Here is a 24,243-nt window from a genome sequence, read left to right on the forward strand (position 1 = left end):
CATATCTACGAGATTTACGATCCTGATTTTTTTCAGAATTTTTAGACGATTTTTGTAAAAGTGAAATTTTTCAAATTTCGGCCAATTTTTGACATTTTCGAAACTTAACTAAATACATTTTCTTGTAGATTTCGAGCTCTAGAACTTTCGAAAATGTTGCTCCGTGACCATCAACACGCTACATTTTTGGAATCAGCTTGTCGAGATCTACGTCCCTGAATTTTTTCGCAATTTTTTGACGACTTTTTTTTAAGTGAAATTTTTCCAAGGGTAGCCCCTTCTCCAAATTTCGGCAAATTTTTGACATTTTCGAAACTTAACGAAATACATTTTCTTGTAGATTTCGAACTCGAGAATTCACTTCCGGCCTCGTTTCTTTCGAAATGGATCGCTCTATATTTAAATGTTATTTGTTTTTTATTATTATATTATTTTATTTTATTTTATTTCATGTCAAATCGACAAACCAAAATTTTTATAATTCAGATTCTTTTATTTTATTTTTTTTTTTCGCAAATTGATCAAAAGATTGTAAAAAATGTTTAATACAAGTTTGATTTTTAAAAAATGGGTGGCTGTAAATTGAATTGTTTCCTTTTTTTAGCCATTTCGTGCTAAAATGGAAAACCAACATTTTTACGGTTCAAATATTTTTTTTGTAAATTGATCTTTAAAATATTGTGAAATGGTCTGCTGTAAGTTTGATTTTTCCGAAATTGATTACTCAATAATCAAATGTTCCCTGTTTTTAAATCATTTCAAGTCAAAGCGGCAAATAAAAATTTTTACGTTTTAGATTTTTTTCAAAATTTTTCGAAAAATGTATCAAGAGATTGTAAAAAAATATTTAATGTACGTCTGATTCTTTCGAAATTGTTCGCTCTATATTTAAACGTAATATTTTTGAATTATTTCATGCCAAAATTACAAACTAAATTTCAAATTTTTTCGCAAATATATTGATCAAAAGATTATAAAAAATATTTAATGTAATTAAGTTACATTTTTCAGAAATTGATTGCTGTAAATTCTGTTTGCGAGTTATTTTGTGCCAAAATGGCAAACCCAAATTTTTACCATTCAGATTTTTTCAAATTTGTTTCGTCAACTGATCTAAAAAAGATTGTAAAAAGGTTTATTAGAAGTTTGACTTTTCTGAAATCGATCACTTTATACTTTAATGTTGTCAGTTTTTGAATTATTGTGACGAAACAACAATGCAAATTTTTTACGTTTTAGATTTTTTTCAAAATTTGTAAAAAATATTTAGTGTACGTCTAATTCTTTCGAAATTGATAATATTTAAATATTATCTGTTTTTGAATCATATCGTGTCAAGGCAGCAAATAAAAATTTTTACGTTTTAGATTTTTTTCAAGTTTTTTCGAATAAGTTTCCTCTAAGCTTGATTTTTCAAAATAATATTGATAGCTGTAAATTTAATTGTTGTCGGTTTGTGAGTTATTTCGTGCCAAAATGGCAAACAAAAAGTTTTACCATTCAGATTTTTCCAACTTTTTTTGTAAGCTGATCTTTAAAAGATTATAAAAAGGCGTTCTACAAGTTTGATTTTTCTGAAATTGATCACTTTATACTTCAATATTGTCGGTTTTTGAATTATATAGTGACGAAACGATAATGCAAATTTTTTACGTTTTAGATTTATTAATTGAAATTTTTCGAAAAATTGATCAAAATTTGTAAAAAATATTAAATGTACGTCCAATTTTTCCGAAATTGATCGCTCTATCTTCAAATGTTATCTGTTTTTGAATCAATTCGTGCAAAAACGGCAAATCAAAATTTTTGGAAAAATGTTTATTTTGAGCTTGATTTTTGATTGCTGTAAATTTAATTGTTGTCTGTTTGTGAATTATTTATCTTCAAAAATTCGCATTTCCTAGAGGAGTCGTTTCTTTGATAACTGCAACCGTTTTTCAGGAATCGACCGTTGAAATATCGCGATTTTTAGAAATCTTCAAAAATTCGCATTTCCTACCGATTCTTTCGAACATGTTGCTCCGTGACCATCAACACGCTATATTTTTGGAATCAGTTTGTCGAGATCTACGTCCCTGAATTTTTTCCCAATTTTTTGACGACTTTTTTTAAAAGTGAAATTTTTCCAACGGTCCCCCCTTCTTCAAATTTCGGCAAATTTTTGACATTTTCGAAACTTAACTAAATACATTTTCTTGTAGATTTCGAACTCGAGAATTCACTTCCGGACTCGTTTCTTTGATAAGTGCAACCGTTTTTCCGGAATCGACTGTTGAAATATTGCGATTTTTAGAACTCTTCAAAAATTCGCATTTCCTACCGATTCTTTCGAAAATGTCGCTCCGAGACCATCAACACGCTATATTTTTGGAATCAGCTTGTCGAGATCTACGTCCCTGAATTTTTTCGCAATTTTTTGACGACTTTTTTTAAAAGTGAAATTTTTCCAACGGTCCCCCCTTCTTCAAATTTCGGCAAATTTTTGACATTATCGAAACTTAACTAAATACATTTTCTTGTAGATTTTGAACTCGAGAATTCACTTCCGGACTCGTTTCTTTGATAACTGCAACCGTTTTTCCGGAATCGACCGTTGAAATATCGCGATTTTTAGAAATCTTCAAAAATTCGCATTTCCTACCGATTCTTTCGAAAATGTTGCTCCGTGACCATCAACACGCTATATTTTTGGAATCAGCTTGTCGAGATCTACGTCCCTGAATTTTTTCGCAATTTTTTGACTACTTTTTTTTAAAAGTGAAATTTTTCCAACGGTCCCCCCTTCTTCAAATTTCGGCCAATTTTTGACATTTTCGAAACTTTACTAAACACATTTTCTTGTAGATTTTGAAGTCGAGAATTCACTTCCGTGCTCGTTTCTTTGATAGCTGCAACCGTTTTTCCGGAATCGACCGTTGAAATATCGCGATTTTTAGAAATCTTCAAAAATTCGCATTTCCTACCGATTCTTTCGAAAATGTTGCTCCGTGACCATCAACACGCTATATTTTTGGAATCAACTTGTCGAGATCTACGTCCCTGAATTTTTTCGCAATTTTTTGACGCCTTTTTTTTAAAGTGTAATTTTTCCCCTTCTTCAAATTTCGGCAAATTTTTGACATTTTCGAAACTTAACTAAATACACTTTCCTTGTGGATTTTGAACTCGAGAATTCACTTCCGGCCTCGTTTCTTTGTTAACTGCAACCGTTTTTTCGGAATCGACCGTTGAAATATCGCGATTTTTAGAAATATTCAAAAATTCGCATTTCCTACCGATTCTTTCGAAAATGTTGCTCCGTGACCATCAACACGCTATATTTTTGGAATCAGCTTGTCGAGATCTACGTCCCTGAATTTTTTCGCAATTTTTTGACGACTTTTTTTAAAGTGAAATTTTTCCAACGGTCCCCCCTTCTTCAAATTTCGGCCAATTTTTGACATTTTCGAAACTTAACTAAACACATTTTCTTGTAGATTTCGAGCTCGAGAATTCACTTCCGGAGTCGTTTCTTTGATAACTGCAACCGTTTTTCCGGAATCGACCGTCGAAATATCGCGATTTTTAGAAATCTTCAAAAATTCGCATTTCCTACCGATTCTTTCGAAAATGTTGCTCAGTGACCATCAACACGCTATATTTTTGGAATCAGCTTGTCGAGATCTACGTCCCTGAATTTTTTCGCAATTTTTTGACGACTTTTTTTTTAAAATGAAATTTTTTCAACGGTCTTCAAATTTCGGCAAATTTTTGACATTTTCGAAACTTAACTAAATACATTTTCTTGTAGATTTCGAACTCGAGAATTCACTTCCGGACTCGTTTCTTTGATAGCTGCAACCGTTTTTCCGGAATCGACCGTCGAAATATCGCGATTTTTAGAAATCTTCAAAAATTCACATTTGCTACCGATTCTTTCGAAAATGTTGCTCAGTGACCATCAACACGCTATATTTTTGGAATCAGCTTGTCGAGATCTACGTCCCTGAATTTTTTCCCAATTTTTTGACGACTTTTTTTTAAAGTGAAATTTTTCCAACGGTCCCCCCTTCTTCAAATTTCGGCAAATTTTTGACATTTTCGAAACTTAACTAAATAGATTTTCTTGTAGATTTTGAACTCGAGAATTCACTTCCGGCCTCGTTTCTTTGATAACTGCAACCGTTTTTCCGGAATCGACCGTTGAAATATCGCGATTTTAGAAATTTTGAAAAATTCGCATTTCCTACCGATTCTTTCGAAAATGTTGCTCCGTGACCATCAGCACGCTATATTTTTGGAATCAGCTTGTCGAGATCTACGTCCCTGAATTTTTTCGCAATTTTTTGACGACTTTTTTTTAAAGTGAAATTTTTCCAAGGGTACCCTCTTCTTCAAATTTCGGTCAATTTTTGACATTTTCGAAATTCAACTAAATACATTTTCTTGTAGATTTCGAGCTCTAGAACTCAGTTCCGGCCTCGTTTCTTTGATAACTGCAACCCTTTTTCCGGAATCGACCCTTGAAATATCACGATTTTTAGTAAATCTTCAAAAATTCGCATTTCCTACCGATTCTTTCGAAAATGTTGCTCCGTGACCATCAACACGCTATATTTTTGGAATCAGCTTGTCGAGATCTACGTCCCTGAATTTGTTCCCAATTTTTTGACAATTTTTTTTTAAAGTGAAATTTTTCCAATGGTACAACCATTGTTTAAGTATATTATAGTTGGACAACCTATACGGACAATCACTTTCCCATGTAGAAAAGAATGAATATATATTTTACATCTCACTCGCTTCACTATGAAGTGGCGGTACCTTACGAAAGGGGGTAAAAATAGTCCGTAAGCACGTGATGTCGATAAGGTAGTAAACGGACGTATTAATCAGTACGTTGTACGGGGAGCAGTCACAAAATAAGCAAACGTACGTGTTGAAGACTTTACATATATGTTAACAAATATGCGTCCCTTCGTCCACTTTAAGGGTACGAAATTAAACGACCACTACTTTAATTAATAAGTAACAAGTCATCTAATTTGCCTCCAGAATAACTATGGGTTATCATCAAACTATGAACACCAAATTAATTCAATATGAACATCTTACGTATTTTTTTGTTAACAGTAGTCAAATCATTAAATACATATTATCTTTGAAACTAAAATGCATTTTATCTTAAGATTGTATCACAAAGTATTCATCACCATTTAAATATATACGATTTAGACATTAAGAAATAAATTTAAAATTGCAAAAATTATATCTAGCAGACTTAAAACAGCCTTAAATGTATGTATGTACGTGCTTATCAGTATGTAGTATGTAGGCATTTTAACGCACAGCAATAATCGTTCTTTATGAGTAATGACTGATGACTACTGTAACACAGTAAATCCTCGAAATCGAAAATTTATAACACTGAAAAATTCAAATATGGGAAAATTGTAAAATCGAGAAATCGAAACATAAAAAAATCAAAAAAATAAAAATTGGAAAAGCTAAAATTTAAAAATCGAGAAATTGAACAATCGGTTAATTCAAAAATCGAAACATCGAAAAATTGGGAAATCGAAAAATAAAAAAAAATTGGACAATCGAAAATTTAAAAATTCCGAAAATTGAAAAATTGAAATGTAGAACTGAAAACTCAAAAAATCGAAAAAAATTAATAATTTAAAAATTGAAAAGTTAAAATTGAGAAATCGAAAAACTGAAAAATCACAAAATTGAACGAAATATCAAAAAATTAGGAAATTAAAAAATTGAGAAACAGAAAAGTCAAAAAAGCAGAGTCTAAAAATCGCAAACTTAAAAAATCGAAAAATTGAAAAATCAAAAACCTGAATAATCGAAAAATTGAAGAAGTGAAGAACTGAAAAATCGAAACTTTAGGAAGTGGAGAAATGGGAATATAAAAAAATAGATTAATTGAGAAATCCGAAAACTAAAAATTCAGAAACGTCAAAATTTGAAAAATAAAAAAATATTGAAGAACTGAAAAATCGAAAAATCTAAAATTTAAAACATTGAAAAGTTAAAATATCCTAAAACTGAAAAATGGAGAAATCCAAACATCAAAAAATCAAAAAAAAAAAATCTGAAATTTAATAATCGAAAAGCTGAAAAATCAACGAATCGAGAAGTCGAGAATTTAAAAAATTGGACAATTGAAAAATCGGATAAATCAAAAATCGAAACATCGAAAAATCGAGAAACCGAAAAGCAAAAAATCGAAAAACCAACAAATCGAAAAATCCAAACATTGTAAAATTCAAAAATTGAGACATCGAGAAATCGAAAAATCAAAAGACAAAAAATCGAGAACTCGAAAAATCAAAAAATTGAGAAACCGAAATAGGCCAAAATCGAAAAATCGAAAACTTAAATATGGAAAAACTGATAAAGCGAGAGTTTGAATAATCAAAACATCGAAACATCCGAATCTCAATGAATTGAGATCTCAAAAAATTTAAACATTCGGAAATTTAAAAAATTAAAATATAGAACTGGAAACTCGAGAAACCGAAAAATCTAGAAATTTAAAAATTAAAATATGAAAAAGTTGAAAAATTGAGAAATTCAAATAAAAAACAAAAAACTGAAAATCCAAAAATTAAAAATTGAAAAATCTAAAAGTCGAAAAATGAAAGAATGGAAGTATTGAAAAATATCAAAACTGAAAGAAATATCCAAAAATTGAGAAATCGACAAACCAATAAAGCGAATTCGAAAAATCGAAGAATTGAAGAGCTGAAAAATCGAAACTTTGAGAAGTGGGAAAATCAAAAATAGATTAATTGAGAAATCAGAAAACTGAAAATTTAACGCAAAAATTTGATAAATTGAAAAATTTAAATATTGAAGAATTGAAAAGTCAAAAAATCGAGAAATCGAAAAAACTAAAATTTAAAACAATGAATAATTAAAATATCGCAAAATTGAAGAATCGAGAAATCCAATTCAATTTGAAAAATTGAAAAATCGGGGCATTGAAAAATTGGAAAATCCAGAAATTGAAAAGCTCAAAAGAAAAAAATCGAAAAACCGAGAAATCCAAAAATCGGAACATCGAAAAATTCAAAAACTGAGACTTCGAAAAATTGGAGGATCGAGACATTGAGGAGTCGGAAGCCGAAAAGTAAAGTTAAAAATTGAAAAATTGAGAAATTGAACAATCAAAACAACGAAACATCTGAATTCGATAAATTGAGAAATTAAAAAATTGAATAATCGAAAAATTTTAAAAAAGAAAAACTGTAAAATCAAAAATTAAATTTCAAAAAATCGAAAAATTGAAAAATTGAAATATAGAAGAACTGAAAACTCGAGATATGGAAAAACCTAGAATTTTAAAACATGAAATATTAAAACATCGAAAAGTTTAAAAATTGAGAAATCGAAGCATTAAACAGTCCCAGAATTGAAAAATCTAAAGTTTACAATAAATTGAAAATCCAAAAAGGAAAAAAGCGAGAAATCAAAAAAAATCCATCAATTCAAAAATCGAAAAGTCGAAAAATTGAAATATTGAAAAATCTCATAACTGAAAGAAATACTCAGAAAATTGAGAAATTAAAAAATTGGAAAATTGAGAAATCGAAAATCGAAAAATTGAAGAATTGAAGATGTGAAAAATCGAAACTTTAGGAAATCCAGAAATGGATAAATAAAAAAAATACTTTAGAAATCGGCAAACTGAAAATTTAGAAACGTGAAAATTTGAAAAATTGAAAAATCGAAATATTTAAAAACCGTAAAATTGAAGAGGACAAAAATTGAGAAATCGTATCATTGAAACATCGAAAGATTGGGAAATCGAAAAATAAAAAAATCCAGAAATAGAAAATTTAAAGAATGGAGGAATCGGAAAAGCCCAAAATTGAAATATTGAAAAATTGAGACATTTAAAGTTGAAAAATCGAGAAATCGACAAGACGAAAAATCCCAATAGCGTATTTAGGTATAAATCACAAGATCAGGACTATTCTACTTTTTAAAATTTAAATAACATTATAAATTGGAAAATGTTGATTTTTTTTCCAAACATCTTGACGTCTAAGGTGAAAATTCGACACGGATGCATAAACCGTAAACGGGGCGAAACTACAATTTTACTATTGTAAAATTTGGAGATTGGGTCATTTCATTGTTCGTGACAAATTTTGGAAAGTGTAATTTGATAATACAATTTGAAATGTAAATTTTGTCATTCGGGAACATTATGTATTAAATCGTTAAGATGTTAAAGAACTTTGTTCACTTATTCGTTGTAAAGTCCAATGGTCGAAACGGGTTAGTTCTTCGTAGTGGATGTGTATCAGATCAACTCTAACGAATATCGGTTTATAGATAAATCGCTTAAAGCCGATATTGGCCTGAGTGTGCTTTGGTCTGTAGATCAAACAAGTTCTCAGGCGACGAAAAATTGCATGTGGAGGGAGACTTCAGATTACAAATCGTGCCAAGAAAGACATATTTGGGAGAGATGAATTTTCAGGTGCTTGACTAGCGGTAATTTTAAATTGTTTGCTGTCGTTCGCGAAGTGAAGAACACAATTTCATTAAAATGAAAATTATAAAATTATCATAATCACTATTGGTATTAATTAACACAAAATGGCGCGCAAGTTATCAGTTGATTTCGTTAATAAATTCATAGAAACCTATATGGGATTTTTTCATGCCTTAGAAAATTAAAAAGTAAAAAATACAATAACAAAAATTTTAAAATGCGGTTTACGAAAAATTAGTTGAACTGTGCAAAGAAGAAAATTTTGGAAACGCTGACAAATATGACATCTTAAAAAAAATAACACATGAAGAAGTGCTTTCGGCGTAATATTTTTGATGCTCGCGTGAACAAAATACTCTATGTCAGTGTGCAGTGCGCAAAGAGTTAACTGTGCAGATCTAGCCGAAAATCCGAAAACCAAATCGCTGTGTGTAGGGCCAGCATAACGGAAGTAATAAATCATCCATTCGGTTGAAGAACGTTGGGTCGGTGCACTGATGTCGGTGTTATATCCCGAGAGGGGCCCAATACACCCAATAAAATCGAATAGACAAAATAAAGCTTCAAACATGATTATTTTTATACTAAAATTCTGAAGTTTATAAACTGGACATTTTATTTATTTATTTATTTATTTTATCTTGTTTTCGAACTATAATAAACATTTCAAACAATGTCTGTAACTTATTTTAATGTAAATTATATTCATGTGGTTAACAAAATCAGATGTAATATTAGTGTGATTTTGACATTATTCTAGATTTTATAACAGCAGAACGGCGTATCCTTTTTAAATTTTAAAAGTTACGGAAACTAGTTCAAGAAACAATTAGTTATCTCGTATTTTTGGAACAAAATCTACCAAAATGTCCGATAACAGCAATTGTTTTTCATAGAAACAAACAGTCTTCAAAGCAGCCTTTAACAACTCCATATACAAACATGCCTCTTAAGTTCTTAATGCGTTTTTTTTTTCTCTTGTAATTATTTGTAATGTTAACGCCGAAAGTTTATGGCATTCTGTTATTTACTTTGAACATATATTTTCATTTTGTGTTAATATTTTTGTAACACCACGAATCTAAATTTTATTTAAAATCTTGTTTTACTTTAATCTTGTAAAACTAAACAATTATACCAGTTTAAAAACCCTTGGAAAGTTTCTGTCAGTCTTCAGATATAGTCAAATAAAAATAGGCGTCAAATTCATTTAAATTCAATTCTTTCGTATCACGTTACAACGCGTTGCTTCATATTTTTTATGTCAAGTATATTTTCATATTTTGTACATATATGTTTATACACATTACTGTTTACGGAACAATGTTAATTATGGATTTATGGATAACTCCTCGTATAAGAGCAGAGTGAAGGGTGTTTGCCTTTGCTAATGTTTGATGGCGCCATCTGATTTAGAGTAAAATAAACCTAATACGTTGGCTCACTGTAGTGAAAATGCGCGTTGACGAAAAATTTGTCCCACGCCCCCTGGATTCCTTGTCCTAAAGCTCACTATTTAGGCGAAGTAAAATTTGTATTAGGTTGTCCAACTATAATATACTTAAACAATGGTACAAGACGAACATTGCAAAGTCTAATTTTATTTTTAAGATGTTGGGCGAAACGTCCGAGGCGTCCAAAGTCCACAAAGTCCCAGTCTTAGGCCTCCACCAAACCAAGTCCACCGAAAAAAGCGGCCGGATAATCATCTACGGCGACTCTAACTGCATCGACGCCAGTCACTTAGAAGCGCCGTGCTACTGGATGTTGGACGCCATGTTGGAGTACACCTCCACCTCCCACCTGCCGTCAATATTCCAAGACAACCAGTTGAAAAACTGGGACAACGTAGCCGCCACCGATGTGCCCGTGCGCATGGACGGTAACCGCCTCTACCGCTACTCCAAAGTCCTCGAAGGCAACCTAGGCGAATCGCAAGCCAGACCATTGCCTCAGTGCCCACATCTCGTGTGGGCGCACCCTATCCCCCTGAACGTATCAGCCCCCTCCAACTTGTACCAGTCCCAAAAACTACTGTCTCTGATGGAAGACGTCGCCCTCCCCACCCTCAACATCGAGAACATGATCAAAGGTGAGTCGGCGGCTACGCCGTGGCGGACGGAGCTATCATTAATCTTAGATTAAATTTGACAGACGCGTTGGGGCACGAGAGTAACGAAGACGCTGATTTGTGGATGTGGAGGAACAAGCAGCTGGGACAGGTGGCGTACCAGAACGAGAACTTTAACGTTACTTTGAGCGTGTTGGTGTTGTTGTCGGTGCTCGTGTTTTGTTACTGGGTCAGGTTGTACCGGCCGAAGCCCAAGAAGCGGAAGATTTGCAAGCGGTTGGTGCATTTCATGCAGTGCAGAAGAATGTCGACGGTGTAGGAGAATTTTTGAGCTATGTACAAAGATAGAGTAGGGAAATACGTACTAATTGTTACTGCCACTTTTTTAACGTTGGTGTTTTTGATCAAGTCCGAGGAAAATCCCGTGGATTTTTCCTTTCCGTACTAGTCGTCGCAGATGACAAAAAAGGAACAAAGTTCACACTGTTCGTTCGGCGGAGAGTCGCTTGCTTTTTAGTGCAATGGCACGTGTATATTGTAGATAATCATGTAGATTCCAGTTATGTATAGTTATTTATTGAGGATGGATGCGCGATTTCGAGCAGTTTTGTATGCATGACCTCGTATTGTAATAAGATAGATTCAGAAGTATATTTTGAGTAAGGAACTTTTGTAGAGTTATTATTAAAGTACTTACTGACGGAATTTGGCGTTTGTCGATTATGAAGAATCCCGCTGCTGATACTTCAGGGGGCAACACGCTGATTTGCAACATGAAGGTTTGTATCTGGAGAGAAAAGTACCTTGAAATGATTATTGCACGAGGTAAGTAGAATTTTGTAAATTAGAACTTCCAAAAACTGACAGGTGCCGGAAAGTGTAAGAAGGCATTCGGAAGCCTTCGCCAGGCCTCGATAGTCGTCGTGAGGTTTACCGAAACCTTCCGAAGTGCTAATTGTAGAAGTTTCCCACGTTCGATTTTCGCGAAGCGTGGGAGAAAACAGCATTTTCAGTGTCGAATTGTGCCGCCGGATAACGGGAAACCCCGAAACAGTCTACCTTTTTTTTATACAGTTATTTACATTTTTCACATATCCGATATTATTAATAAAACAAGCTGGTATTTTTCATTAATAAATAAACCAAAAAAAAAACAGTTAATGAGATATTTTTAAATTATAAGTAAAAACAACAAAAGAAAAATCCATTAAAGCATAACCAACTAAACACTTGCATATAAGTGCATATAAGTAAGCTCGTAATGTTTCAAAATTTTGATCTTTTTTTTTTATAAAAGTTGGTCATCAGTATTTGCTAAGATAAAACTGATTTTGGCAAATGACGTAGCCTCTAAGAAAAGAGAGGGCGGGTGGGCGGGGCTAGTACCTGCTCTTGATTAGAAACTCAGCCGGAAATAATACAATAATGCATTACCTGAAGTGTCATTCGTCCCCTGAACACTTGAATTTTACTCCGTTTGTTTTTCGTCTGTCCATTTATTTTCCAAGAATTAAATTTGTATTCACATTGGAAAAAGGTATGTTAGATAAAACATAGATTTTCAATCTAATAAATTTTAGTTTTATTTTTTAGATTTACAACTTATACGCTCTTTCTACATTCCAAAATGTAGAGACCATGGAATAAAGTGGATGCTCTTCAACAGCGAGATGGTAGAATTTATTGAAAATGAATGAATTTTTCAACTACAGCAAGATGGAAAGGCGAAGCGGCTGTAGAAGAGGAAGTTACAGAACACCACACAGGAAGTGAGGAGCAACAATTTGAAAAACGAAATCATTTGCCACCGGAAGCTAAACAAATTATTCTGAACGTTTACGAATATAAAACCAAAATTCCAGAATCAATAAAATAATAAAAATTTGATAACTTTATTAATATAATATTTAATGATAAGTGTGTGTTTTTTATTATATATTATTATAAATTCAAGTACGGTCCTGTATTACTCAAGACAGAGGGCTGAGTAAGTAGACAAGTTTAAAATGATGGGTGGTTAAGCCCTCATAAAAATTTGTGGAATAGACGCCTGAAACAGATTGAGTTTAGTAAAGGACGTTCTTTTAATGCATTTTTTTTAATGTATCACCCCATTTTTAAGGTTATTTTTTTAAAAGTTGTGGTTTTCTAAAAATTTTCCAGCAGATCTATATTGAAACCGCTGACTTTGAGATTTTTACAAGTAAATGAAAAAACTTCTTCAACGTCAAAAACGTTCAAGCATTATTTTCTAATCTTAGCAATTGCAGTTTTAATATTTAAATATTCAAATAAATAAAAATTGTTGCTATATAAAGAAAAGTCAATTTCCATGGAGTGTCCGAAAAGCCATTTTTACCAATTCTTTAATAACTAGAAAACGGCAAAACAATTTCAAAAGATTTCCAAAAAATGTTAAAATGGGTTTTGTTTGGGTAGGTAGAACTGTTGGCTTATAGAGAATTTTCTGTAAATAAGAACCTGAAGCAATTTTTACCAAAAATTTTTAAATAAATACGAAAAAATATTTTTTTATCAATTCTTAAAAGCTGCAGAAAACGGAAAAAATAATACCAAAAAATTTTCCAAAAATATATGTTAAAACTACCTCCATTCCAAAAGAAAAAAAAATCAATCATACGGAATTTTCTGTAGATTTTCAACTTGAAGTTTTTTTTGGCAATTCTTAATTGCCGAAAATAGGAAAACACTTCCAAAAAATTTACAAAAAATGTTAAAACGGGTTTTTTCTTTATTTTCTAATAGAGCTATTAAAGCACCCAAATGACGTCAAAACGGTTCGTTAATAGCGGAAAGGGGTTTTGAAATAGATCTGGTGTAATTTAGATCGGTAAGATTGGTGACCATGACGAGAAATGTCGGGTGAATGTCAGCGGCAAATGTCAAATTAAAATTTCCCGTATTTCGGGAGGCGTAAGGACTTCACTAACTTCTTCACAAGACATTTGTGGCACTCATCCTTTATATAACTCGCTTCGTTCGTTCTTTAATATACATTATTTGTATTGGAAAAACTGCTGGTTTATAGAGAATTTTCTGTAAATTAAAAATCGGAAGCAGTTTTCCCCAAAAATTTTCAAATAAATGCGAAAACGGGCAAAATAATTTCCAAAACTTTTTTAAAAAATCTTAAAAATTTCCATGGAGTGTCCGAAAAAATGTTCGACGTATCAAAAATTGTCAAAGTTTTCAAAATCCTACGTTTAAAATGTTCGCAATTAATTTTAAGTCCCCTGGTGTCTTATTTTCGGATAGATTTAAAAGAAGTGTTTTGTTGCTGGATGAACTTGAAAAAATCTTTTGAGCTTTTATTTATTATTAGTGTTTTACTTTTTACGAATTTGAAAAAGTCTTGAGTGCCACAGTGTTTCGGTACCCATGGTACATTATTTTGGTAGCCCAAGGAGATTTTTTTTTGTAAATTATTTAAAAGGCTTTTGGAGACTTTGGTGTTCTATTTTTGGAAAATTCTGAGCTGACATGTTTTTAACTTAATTTTCGGATCCCGTTTTTTTATTTGAAAATGTAAAACAATCTTGAGGTTCTACACGTGTAATACACATCGTTTTTTCGGACACTCAAATACATATATCGAACTAGAATTTTTAAAGCGAAGTACAAAAATTTTAAAAACGAAAAACACGAAAATCAAATCGCTCTTTTGGATATCTGTGGCAATAAAATTTAAAGAAAGTTAACAGAGATTTCAAAATTGTGCTATTGTGCTCGCCTGATGAGACCTATTTGCTAAAGTCAATTTTTTTACCAATTCTTTAATAACTGTATAAAAGTGGAAAACAATTTCAAAAAATTTCCAAAAAATGTTAAAATGAGTTTTGTTTGAGTAGGTGGAACTGTTGGCTTATAGAGAATTTTCTGTAAATAAGAACCTGAAGCAATTTGTACCAAAAATTTTGAAATAAATACGAAAAACTATTTTTTTCATCAATTCTTAAATAACTGCAAAGAACGGAAAAAATAATACCCAAAAATTTTCCAAAAATATATGTTAAAACTGCCTTCATTCCAAAAGAAAAAAATTACTCAATCATACGGAATTTTCTGTAGATTGTCAACTTTTTGTTTTTTTTTTTGGCAATTGTTAATAACTGCGGAAAACAGGAAAACAATTCCAAAAAATTTACAAAAAATGTTAAAACGGGTTTTATTTGAATTGGAAAAACTGTTGGTTTATAGAGAATTTTCTGTAAATAAAAAATTTGACGCAGTTTTCAAATAAACGCGAAAACAGGCAAAATAATTTCTAAAACTTTTTCAAAAAATCTAAAAAAATTTCCATGAAGTGTCCGAAAACACTGTTCTGGTGTTTTATTTTCGGATAAATTTAAAGGAATCTGGTGTTTTGTTGCTGGATGAATTTGAAAAAATCTTTTGAGTTTTTATTATTAGTGTTTTACTTTTTACGAATTTGAAAAAGTCTTGAGTGCCGCAGTGTTTGGGTACCCATGGTACATTATTTTGGTAGCCCACGCAGATTTTTTTTTTGTAAATTATTTAAAAGGATTTTGAGGACTTTGGTGTTCTACTTTAGGAAAATTCTGACCTGACCTATCTTTGAGTTAATTTTGTGACCCTTTTTTTTTTTGAAAAATTTAAAACAATCTTGAGGTTCTAGGTATTCCTGTTTGGAAAGAATTTGAAAGTGCTGTGGAGCCTTCAGTGCCTATTCTTATAATGTATAATTTAATTAAATTTCTTAGAAGATATGTCATTTGCCAAAAACGGTCTTATTTTAGCAGGTACTAGCCCCGCCTACCCACCCTCTCTTTTCTGAGAGGATATCTCATTTGTCAAAATCAGTCTTATCTTAGTAGCTACTAACCCCGCCCACCCACCCTCTCTTTTCTTACAGAGTATGTCATTTGCCCGCCCAGTCGCCCTTTATTTTCTTAGAGATTAGTACTTGCTAAGATAAATCTTATTTTGGCAAGTATCATATCTTTTGAGAAAATAGGGGCGGGTGGGCGGGGCTAGTACTTGCTTACATAAGTCTTATTTTGGCAGATGACATATCTTATGAGAAAATGGGGGATGGGTGGGCGGGGCTAGTACTTGGTAAGATAAGACTGACTCTGTCCCTATTAAACTTGTAACAGCTTGTTAAATTTAAAAGGCTATAGTTGATGAAATAGAATGTATAATAAAAAATGTTTGCTGAAATAAGTCTTTTCTTAGCAAGCACTAGCCCCACCCACCCACCCTTTACTTTCTTACAGGGTATGTCATTTGCCAAAATCAGTCTTATCTTAACAAGTACTAGCCCCTCCCACCCGCCCCCTTTTTTCTCATAGGATATGTCATCTGCCAAAATAAGACTTATGTAAGCAAGTACTAGCCCCGCTCACTCGCCCTTTATTTTCTTATAGATTAGTACTTGCTAGTACTTGCTAAGATAAATTTTATTTTGGCAAATAACATATCCTCTGAGAAAATAGGGGCGGGTGGGTGGGGCTAGTACTTGCTGAGATAAGATTGATTTTGGCAAACGTCATATTCTCTGAGAAAACAGAGGGCGGGTGGGCGGGGCTAGTCCTTGTAAAGGTAAAACTTATTTTGGCAAATGACAAACTCTGAAAAAATAGGGGGTGGGTGGGCGGGTCTAGTACTTGCTAAGATAAGACTGACTTTGCCCTTATTAAACTTGTAAAAACTCGTTAAATTTTAAAAGCTATAGTTGATGAAATAGGATGTACAATAAGAAATGATACTTTCAGCGTTGTTGATCGTCCAAAAGGACAATATGGCTGGACACCAATGAAATAAACACTTGATGAAAAATTTAGAAATATGAAGATGACACCATTGAACTCAGTGCCAAAATCAATTTTATCTTAGCAGCTACTAGCCCCACCCACCCACCCTCTCTTTTTTAGAGGGTATGTCATATGCCAAAATCACTTTTATCTTAGCAAGTACTGATGACTAACTTTTACAAAAAATTATCAAAATTTGGAAACATCTCTAGTGTTTGGTTCGCTAAGCTTTAATGGATTTTTCTTTCGTAGATTTTTTTTTGTTTATAATTTATAAATGTCTTATTAAAATGTTTTTTTTTTGTTTATTTATTAATGAAAAATAACAGTTTGTTTTATTAATAATAATGCACAACGACTAATGGCCACTGGTTATTATAGTTATTGTCCTAAAAAAAAAAAAAATAAAAGGTGGATTTCAGTCACCATTGTTACTAAGAAATTAGAAAGTAAGTAAGTATTCACGCATTAGGTTCGTACAGTGGTGCCAATTTTACCTTTATAAAATTACGTTTTTTGTTTTGTAATCTACATCATAGAGAATTTTTTTATAATTTTTTTGGGATTTCCGAAACACCCGTGCATAACGTACTGAAGAGTTAATCCACCATTTTCCAGACACCTGGTATATTTAATTCCATAGGATGTGCATGTGTGATTCATGAATCCGTGTTGACTTTTTACCCTTAGCATCCAGATTTTTGGAAAAAAAATCAACATTGTGTAACAATATTTCACAATTTAACTTTGAAATTGCAAAAACCGAATGCTGTGAAATCAAATTTTTTCTGGACGTGCTAAAAGTCGAATTCGGTCGAAGTATAAACATAAACAGTCGAAGTTAAGCATATACTGAGAGAAAATAAATAACATCTGTATACAATCCCCACTTTATAAATAATAATTGGATTTGTTATCTTGTTCCTATATAAAGATAAGTGGGTCTTTTCTTTACGATTTGGTATAAAAAAATCTAGTGAATTTCCATGGAGTGTCCGAAAAAAGTCATTTTTTACCAATTCTTTAATAACTGTGGAAAACGGGATAACAATTTCAAAAAATTTCCAAAAAATGTTAAAATGGGTTTTGTTTGAGTACGTAGAACTGTTGGCTGATAGAGAATTTTCTGTAGATAAGAACCAAGAACCTGAAGCAATTGTACCAAAAATTTTGAAATAAATACGAAAAAAAATTTTTTATCAATTTTTAAATAAGTAACTGCAGAGAACGGAAAAAATAATACGCAAACATTTTCCAAAAATATATGTTAAAACGGCCTCCATTTCAAAAGAAAAAATTACTCAATCATACGGAATTTTCTGTAGATTTTCAACTTGAAGTTGTTGTTGTGGCAATTCATAATAACAGCGGAAAACAGGAAAATAATTCCAAAAAATTTGCAAAAAATGTTAAAAGGAGTTTTTTCTACCGCGCACCTTTTTTTTATTTTCTAATAGAGCTATCAAAGCACCCAAATGACGTCAAAGCGGTTCGTTAATAGCGGAAAGGGGTTCTGAAATAGATCTGGTGTAATTTCGATCGGTAAGATTGGTCAAATTAAAATTTCCCGTATTTCGGGAGGCGTAAGGACTTCACTAACTTCTTCACAAGACATTTTAACCGATTTTAACTTACAAAAACTTGAATTGATTCGAATTACATTTATTGTTGTGAAAATTCGAACTTCAAATATTTCGTGGTTCGTGTCAGACCAGTCTATCACCAACCACGATAAAATTCCCCAGATTTAAAAAAACGCAAATTTCAATTAAATTTTGCGAAAAAACGTGCGCGGTAGAAAAAATAGTATAAATAACTCGTTCATAAAACCATTGTGGCACTCATCCTTTATATAACTTATATTATTTGTATTGGAAAAACTGTTGGTTTATAGAGAATTTTCTGTAAATTAAAAATCTGAAGCAGTTTTCCCCAAAAACTTTCAAATAAATGAGAAAACAGGCAAAATAATTTCCAAAACTTTTTCAAAAAATCTTAAAAAATTCCCATGGAGTGTCCGAAAAAACTGTTCTGTCAAAAATTGTCAAAGTTTTCAAAACCCTACGTTTAAAATGTTCGCAATTAATTTTAGGTCCCCTGGTGTTTTATTTTCGGATAAATTTAAAGGAATCTGGTGTTTTGTTGCTGGATGAAATTGAAAAAATCTTTTGAGCTTTTATTAATGTTTTACTTTTTACGAATTTGAAAATGTCTTGAGTGCCGCAGTGTTCGGATACCCATGGTACATTATTTTGGTAGCCCATGGAATTTTTTTTTGTAAATTATTTAAAAGGATTTTGGTGCCTTTGGTGTTCGATTTTTGGAAAAATCTGTTTTTGAGTTAATTTTGGGATCCCGAGTTTTGTTTTTGAAAAATTTAAAACAATCTTTACGTTCCAAGTATTCCTGTTTGGAAAGAATTTGAAAGTGCTTTGGAGTCTTCAGTGTCTTTTCCTATAATAATTTAATTAAATTTCTTAGAAGATATGTCATTTGCCAAAAACGGTCTTACCTTAGTAGGCAAGTAAATCAAAATTGTCGCTCTGAAATTAATTAACAGCGGCGCGAAATCACATTTGAATAAATTGAATTTGAAAAAAAAAATCATAAAAAAAAACATAGGCAACCTGGTGCACGGAAACGCTTGCTTGGTAGTCGGACGATTTAGCGCTAGGGGTTTTTAGTTGGAGGGTTGGTGGTTAGACAAAGGGCGGCATGGCGTAGCGTTAGTCTGAATGTGTCTTTGTGAGTGTAAACACATGGTAAGAAGTAGTTTAAATTAGTTGGTTTAGTAGTTAATAAAATGGGAGGAAGCCTTTGTTTAACGAGAATCAATCGTAGCTAACGTCACTCTGTTGTCCCCAACCCGCGCGGTTAATTCCTACGGCCTTTTAATCGAAAATTGCGGATTTCCGGTCAACGCGAAACACGTGCTGTAAATTTGTTCTATTGTTTGTAAATTCACCAATCAAGTTAGTTTTTCTTAATCGTCAGCTAGTGCAAACACAGTTTAACAATCAGGATTATTTAAATAAACCATTTGCTAGAAGATTTCATGAAATTCACTTAGTCAGGAAAAACACCTTATCAAATTTGTATTCACATTGGGAAAAGGTATGTTAGATAAAACATACATTTTCAATCTAATTAATTTCAGTTTGATTTTTTAGATTTACAACTTCTACGCTCTTTCAACATTTCAAAATGTGGGAACCATGGAATAAAGTGGATGCTCTTCAACGCCGAAATGATGAAAACCTTAGCGTTGCGAGGAAATGCTTCAGTGATGTAATTTTTAACGTTGCGAGGAAATGCCTCGGTGATGTAATGATGATAACAATAACTGCCTAAGGGAAAAAATTATTTCAACCCACCACCAGTTCACGATATTATGAATTTTGTTAATTTAACTCCCGTAAATGCACTATTAGCAATCTTGTGTGAAGAATTAAGAAGTGTTATAATGAAACACTTGAGTATATGCATCTAGAAACTTCATTCATAACTTTGTAAACAATGGGTGTTATCCTGACTAAGTGAGTTTCATGAAATCTCCTCATAAGTGTTTGTCTGACTGAGCAAGTTCCTGATTGTTAAATTGTGTTAGAACGAGTTAACGATTAAACTCCTAACATGAACCGTGTCGGCGTCGGTCAAAAATTCACGTTTTCCGATTAGAAAGTTGCAAGAATTAGCTGCGCGTGTCGGGGAAAACTGGGCGCCGTCGTTACGATTAATTTTCGTTAAACAAAGGCCTCTCCCTTTTATTAACTACCAAGCCAACTAATTTAACCTAGCTAACTTACAGCGTCTTTTCACCATGCTCCCACAACAATAATGACGCTTTCACCATGCTTTCGCCATGCCGCGGACTTGTCTACCAACCCTCTAACTAGAATCCTCTAGGGAGCTACCAACTACCCAACAAGCGTTAACGTGCACATGGTTGCCTATGTTTAACGATTTTTTTGATTGATTTTATTTTTAAATTCAAATTATTCAAGTGTGATTCGCGCCGCTGTTAATTAATTTCAGTACAAAAATTTGATTCAAATTCGGTTACTACAGTATACTTGCTAAGATAAGACTGATTTTAGTAAATGACGTTTTTTTAATGCTTTTTTTAACATTTGACCCCATTTTTAAGTTTTTTTTTAAAGTTCTGGATTTCTAAAGATTTTGATCACGATTCCAGCAGATCCATATAGAAACGGCTAACCTTGAGGTTCTTACAAATAAGTAAAAAAAACCTCATCAACGTCAAAATTTGCCTGTATTCTTAAAAAAAGTGATAAAGTTATGACCATAGGTTATGACAAAAAACAAAATGTGGACTGAAACGTATGTTAGCCATGTTACTTACTACTAATTTACCCTTCTTGTATTATATACGGGGTGTGGTTGTGTTGTTTATGTAATAATTTGATAAAATTCCATTTGATAACAATGTTTGTGTGATATAAAGCGAACGTAGAAATCAGCAAAAATCGAGTAAGCAGTTAAAAATATTTGACGTATCAAAAATTGTCAAAGTTTTCAAAACCCTACGTTTAAAATGTTCGCAGTTGTTTTTAGGTCCCCTGGTGTTTTATTTTCGGATAAATTTAAAGAAATCTGGTGGTTTGTTGCTGGATGAACTTGAAAAAATCTTTTGAGCTTTCAGTGTTTTTTTTTTATTCGTTAGACTTTTGGGTACCCATGGTGACTTTTTTGTAAATTATTTAAAACAATTTTAGGGGACTTTGGTGTACTTGGAACATTCTGACCTGACCTGTTTTTGAGTTAATTTTGGGAGCTCGTTTTTTTTATAAAAATTTAAACAATCTAGGTTCTGGTATTCCTGTTTGGAAAGAATTTGAGAGTGCTTTGGAGCCTCTAGTATCTTTTCTTATATTATCTAATTTAATTAAATTAGAAACTTAGAGGATACGTCATATTTGCTAAAATCAATCTTATCTTAGCAGGTACTAGTACCGCCCACCCACCTTTTTTTTCTTAGAGAGTATGTAATTTGCCAAAATCGATCTTATTTTAGCAAACACTAAGGCCGCCCACCCGTCCTATTTTTTATTAGAGCGTATCTCATTTGCCAAAATCACTATTATCTTAGCAGGTACTAGCCCCGCCCACCACCCTCTCTTTTCTTAGAAGGTATGTCATTTGGCAAAGTCAGTCTTATCTTAACAGCTATTGCCCCGCCCACCCACCCTCTCTTTTGTTAGAGGGTATGTCATTTGCCAAAATCAGTTTTATCTACTAGCCGCACCCACCCGCCCTCTGTTTTTTTCGAGGGTATGTCATTTGCCAAAATCAGTTTTATCTACTAGCCGCACCCACCCGCCCTCTGTTTTTTTCGAGGGTATCTCTTTTGCCAAAATCAGTTTTAACAGGATCTAGCCCCGCCCACCCCCCCTCTCTTTTCTTAGAGGGTACCTCATTTGCCAAAATCAGTCTTATCTTAGCAACTACTAGCCCCGCCCACCCACCCTCTCTTTTTAGAGGGTGTGTTATTTGCCAAAATCAGTTTTATCTCAGCAAATGGTGATAACTAATTTTTACAAAAAATGATCAAAATTTGGAAACATTACGAGCTTCTTATATGGCAGGCAGGAATTTTGAACATCTCTAGTGTTTAGTTGGTCATGCTTTTATGCGTTTTTTCCTTTTGCTGGTTTTGTTTTTGTTTATAATTTATAAATGTCTTATTAAATGTTTTTTTTTGGTTGATTTGTTAATAAAAAATAACAGCTTGTTTTATTAAGAATTATGCACAACGATTAATGACTACTATTTGTTATGTATATTGTCCCAAAAAAATTAAAGGTGGATTTCACTCAGAGGTATTCACGCATAGGTGCATACAGTGTTGCCAATTTTACTTTTATAAAATTACGTTTTTTTTGTATTCTACATCATTGAGATTTTTTTTTACCCGGTATATTTAATTTTGTAGGACCGCATACTCCTACATGTGTGATTCATGAATCCGTGTCGACTTTTCAACCTAGATGAATGATGATTTGAGAAAAAAATCAAAATTGTGTAATATTTTACAACTTAACTTTGCAATTTCAAACCAAATGCTTTGAAAACTTTTCAAGATTATCGTAACCATGGTAAATTGTTAATAAAAAAGGCTTTCCCAAAAAATTATGACATCATCTTGAGAATTCTACCGGACAAATGTTCTTTAAATTTTATGCACTTTTTACCCTTAGCATCCAGATTATTGGAAAAAAATCAACATTGTGTAACAATATTTTCTGCGTTGAGGATACAAAATCAACCAAATTTCATTTTCTTTTAACCGCTGATGCTTGTAATCTGAACGTGCTAAAGGTCGAATTCGGTCGAAGCATAAACATAAACAGTCGAAGTTAAGCATATACTGAGAAAAAAAAATTCTGTATACAATGCCACACTCTGTAGATTTTCCTCAATCCGACACTGAGCACTTTTGTTAATTAAGGACTTACCTCAGTACGACACTTCTCGCTGACCCGTGAAAACACAATCCCATGCAGCAAATCCACGATCTTCGTCCCCTACAATTCAAAAATTACCTTAACCCATAACCCAACCTCAAAACTTACAGAATCCTTAATCTGATGGGAAATCACAAGCACTGCTACCACAACTAAGATATTAAAAATCGTCAGTGTCAACAGATGGGAGTCGTGGCCCTTGTCTTTTATAAAAGTACAGATATTAGCAATGACCATGACGATGATACAGAATTGATCTATAGCCATGAAATTTCCATAGAAGGTCCCCAATACGTGCACACTCTTACTACAAACGTTATGCATGTGCCTGAAATACTCCATAGCTTCAGCCATATCTTCCGGGTACTTAATGTCTTCGTCAAAAATACATCCCGAGTATCCCTTTCTCGCGATAGTGTCGTTAATAATGTCAAAATTGCTCTTGATTTTGATGGAAAAGTAGATGTACATGAGGAGGGGCAAAACCTGCCAGATGCTTAGTCCTCCGAAGAAGTAGGCGGCCACAGCCACATTCGTAGCTCCTAGTTCTGGAGGGATGGTTTCTAGAACAACTTGGGCTGATTCCATGAAGGATATACCGATGGCGATAAAACCAGTGACCATGGGTAAGACGGTCCAAAGGGCGAACGACCGCAGAACATTATTTCCGTTTTTGTCAATCAATAAAGGTGTTTTTTTTCTGTCGAACGTATCCAAGAGCCGTATAAGTATGGGAAGCTTACTGGAGAGACTTCCACAGAACAAAAAGCACACAAATGATCTAAGAATCATGACACACACTACTATAAGAAGATAGACAGATTTGTTATAATTAAACATAAATCCGGAGAAATAGAAGATCATGTAGACCATACTAGCAAATATGAAGAAGCTGTAAAGGTGGGCAAAACTGAATATTCTGACTTTTATGTCTTTGGGGTTTTTGGCTTTTAGAATGTTTTGCAAAGGGAATACTCCCAGAATTTTGCAAACGAGTGCTATGGGTTTAAAGTACCAGTAGAAGGTTTTGGCTTCGGGTGAAGATTGCATCATCACTGACACTCTTTTCACTGTACAACTTATCACGATACACTGTGGAAATGGTTTAGTTTATATTTGTTTTTCGTTTTTTACTGTAATGATAAACTTGTATCCAAGGTTTTTATTACATTAAAGTATGCATCGAAGCCATTATTTTGCCATATGGGACATATTTACTTTGTAATTAGCTTCATAGCGAAACGTAATAGGGCCTTGTTAATAAATTGAGTTGATGTTGATGATAATTAATCTCGGATTAAAAGTGCCGATTTCGTTCCTGGCTATCTATTTTCCTGTTAGTGTCATCTTTTTTAGGAATTGTTCTGATAAACGTCTATTTTGTAGATTTTG

The 24,243-nt window shown here is 32.7% G+C and overlaps 2 protein-coding genes across 5 annotated transcripts in view; one reads left to right on the forward strand and one right to left on the reverse strand.

The window, feature by feature from the left end:
* Positions 1–11,276, forward strand: part of LOC135127691 (membrane-bound transcription factor site-1 protease-like) — a 30,028-nt gene extending 18,752 nt beyond the window's left edge. Inside the window, exons 6-7 of one of the 2 annotated variants that reach the window (XM_064054246.1) lie at positions 10,112–10,592; positions 10,655–11,276. In XM_064054246.1, the coding sequence (XP_063910316.1) occupies positions 10,112–10,592; positions 10,655–10,890 (717 nt within the window). In that variant the 3' untranslated portion in view covers positions 10,891–11,276. Of the gene's footprint in view, positions 1–10,111; positions 10,593–10,640 lie in introns of both variants that reach the window. The other variant, XM_064054247.1, reaches the window with a different exon arrangement.
* The window catches only part of LOC135127693 (uncharacterized), a 48,351-nt gene extending 24,445 nt beyond the window's left edge, over positions 1–23,906 (reverse strand). Inside the window, exons 1-4 of one of the 3 annotated variants that reach the window (XM_064054250.1) lie at positions 23,867–23,906; positions 22,960–23,551; positions 22,843–22,911; positions 11,269–11,358 (exon numbers count right to left, since the gene is read on the reverse strand). In XM_064054250.1, coding sequence (XP_063910320.1) covers positions 11,269–11,358; positions 22,843–22,911; positions 22,960–23,475 — 675 coding nt within the window. In that variant the 5' untranslated portion in view covers positions 23,476–23,551; positions 23,867–23,906. Of the gene's footprint in view, positions 1–11,268; positions 11,359–22,842; positions 22,912–22,959; positions 23,669–23,866 lie in introns of those variants that run through there. The other 2 variants (XM_064054248.1, XM_064054249.1) reach the window with 2 other exon arrangements.
* Between the last annotated feature and the right edge of the window lie 337 nt (positions 23,907–24,243).

Source organism: Zophobas morio, unplaced genomic scaffold (genome assembly GCF_036711695.1).
Source record: "Zophobas morio isolate AGI-343-1 ecotype UQ-CSIRO unplaced genomic scaffold, CSIRO_AGI_Zmor_V1 ptg000012l, whole genome shotgun sequence".
Taxonomy (NCBI): Eukaryota; Metazoa; Arthropoda; class Insecta; order Coleoptera; family Tenebrionidae; genus Zophobas; species Zophobas morio.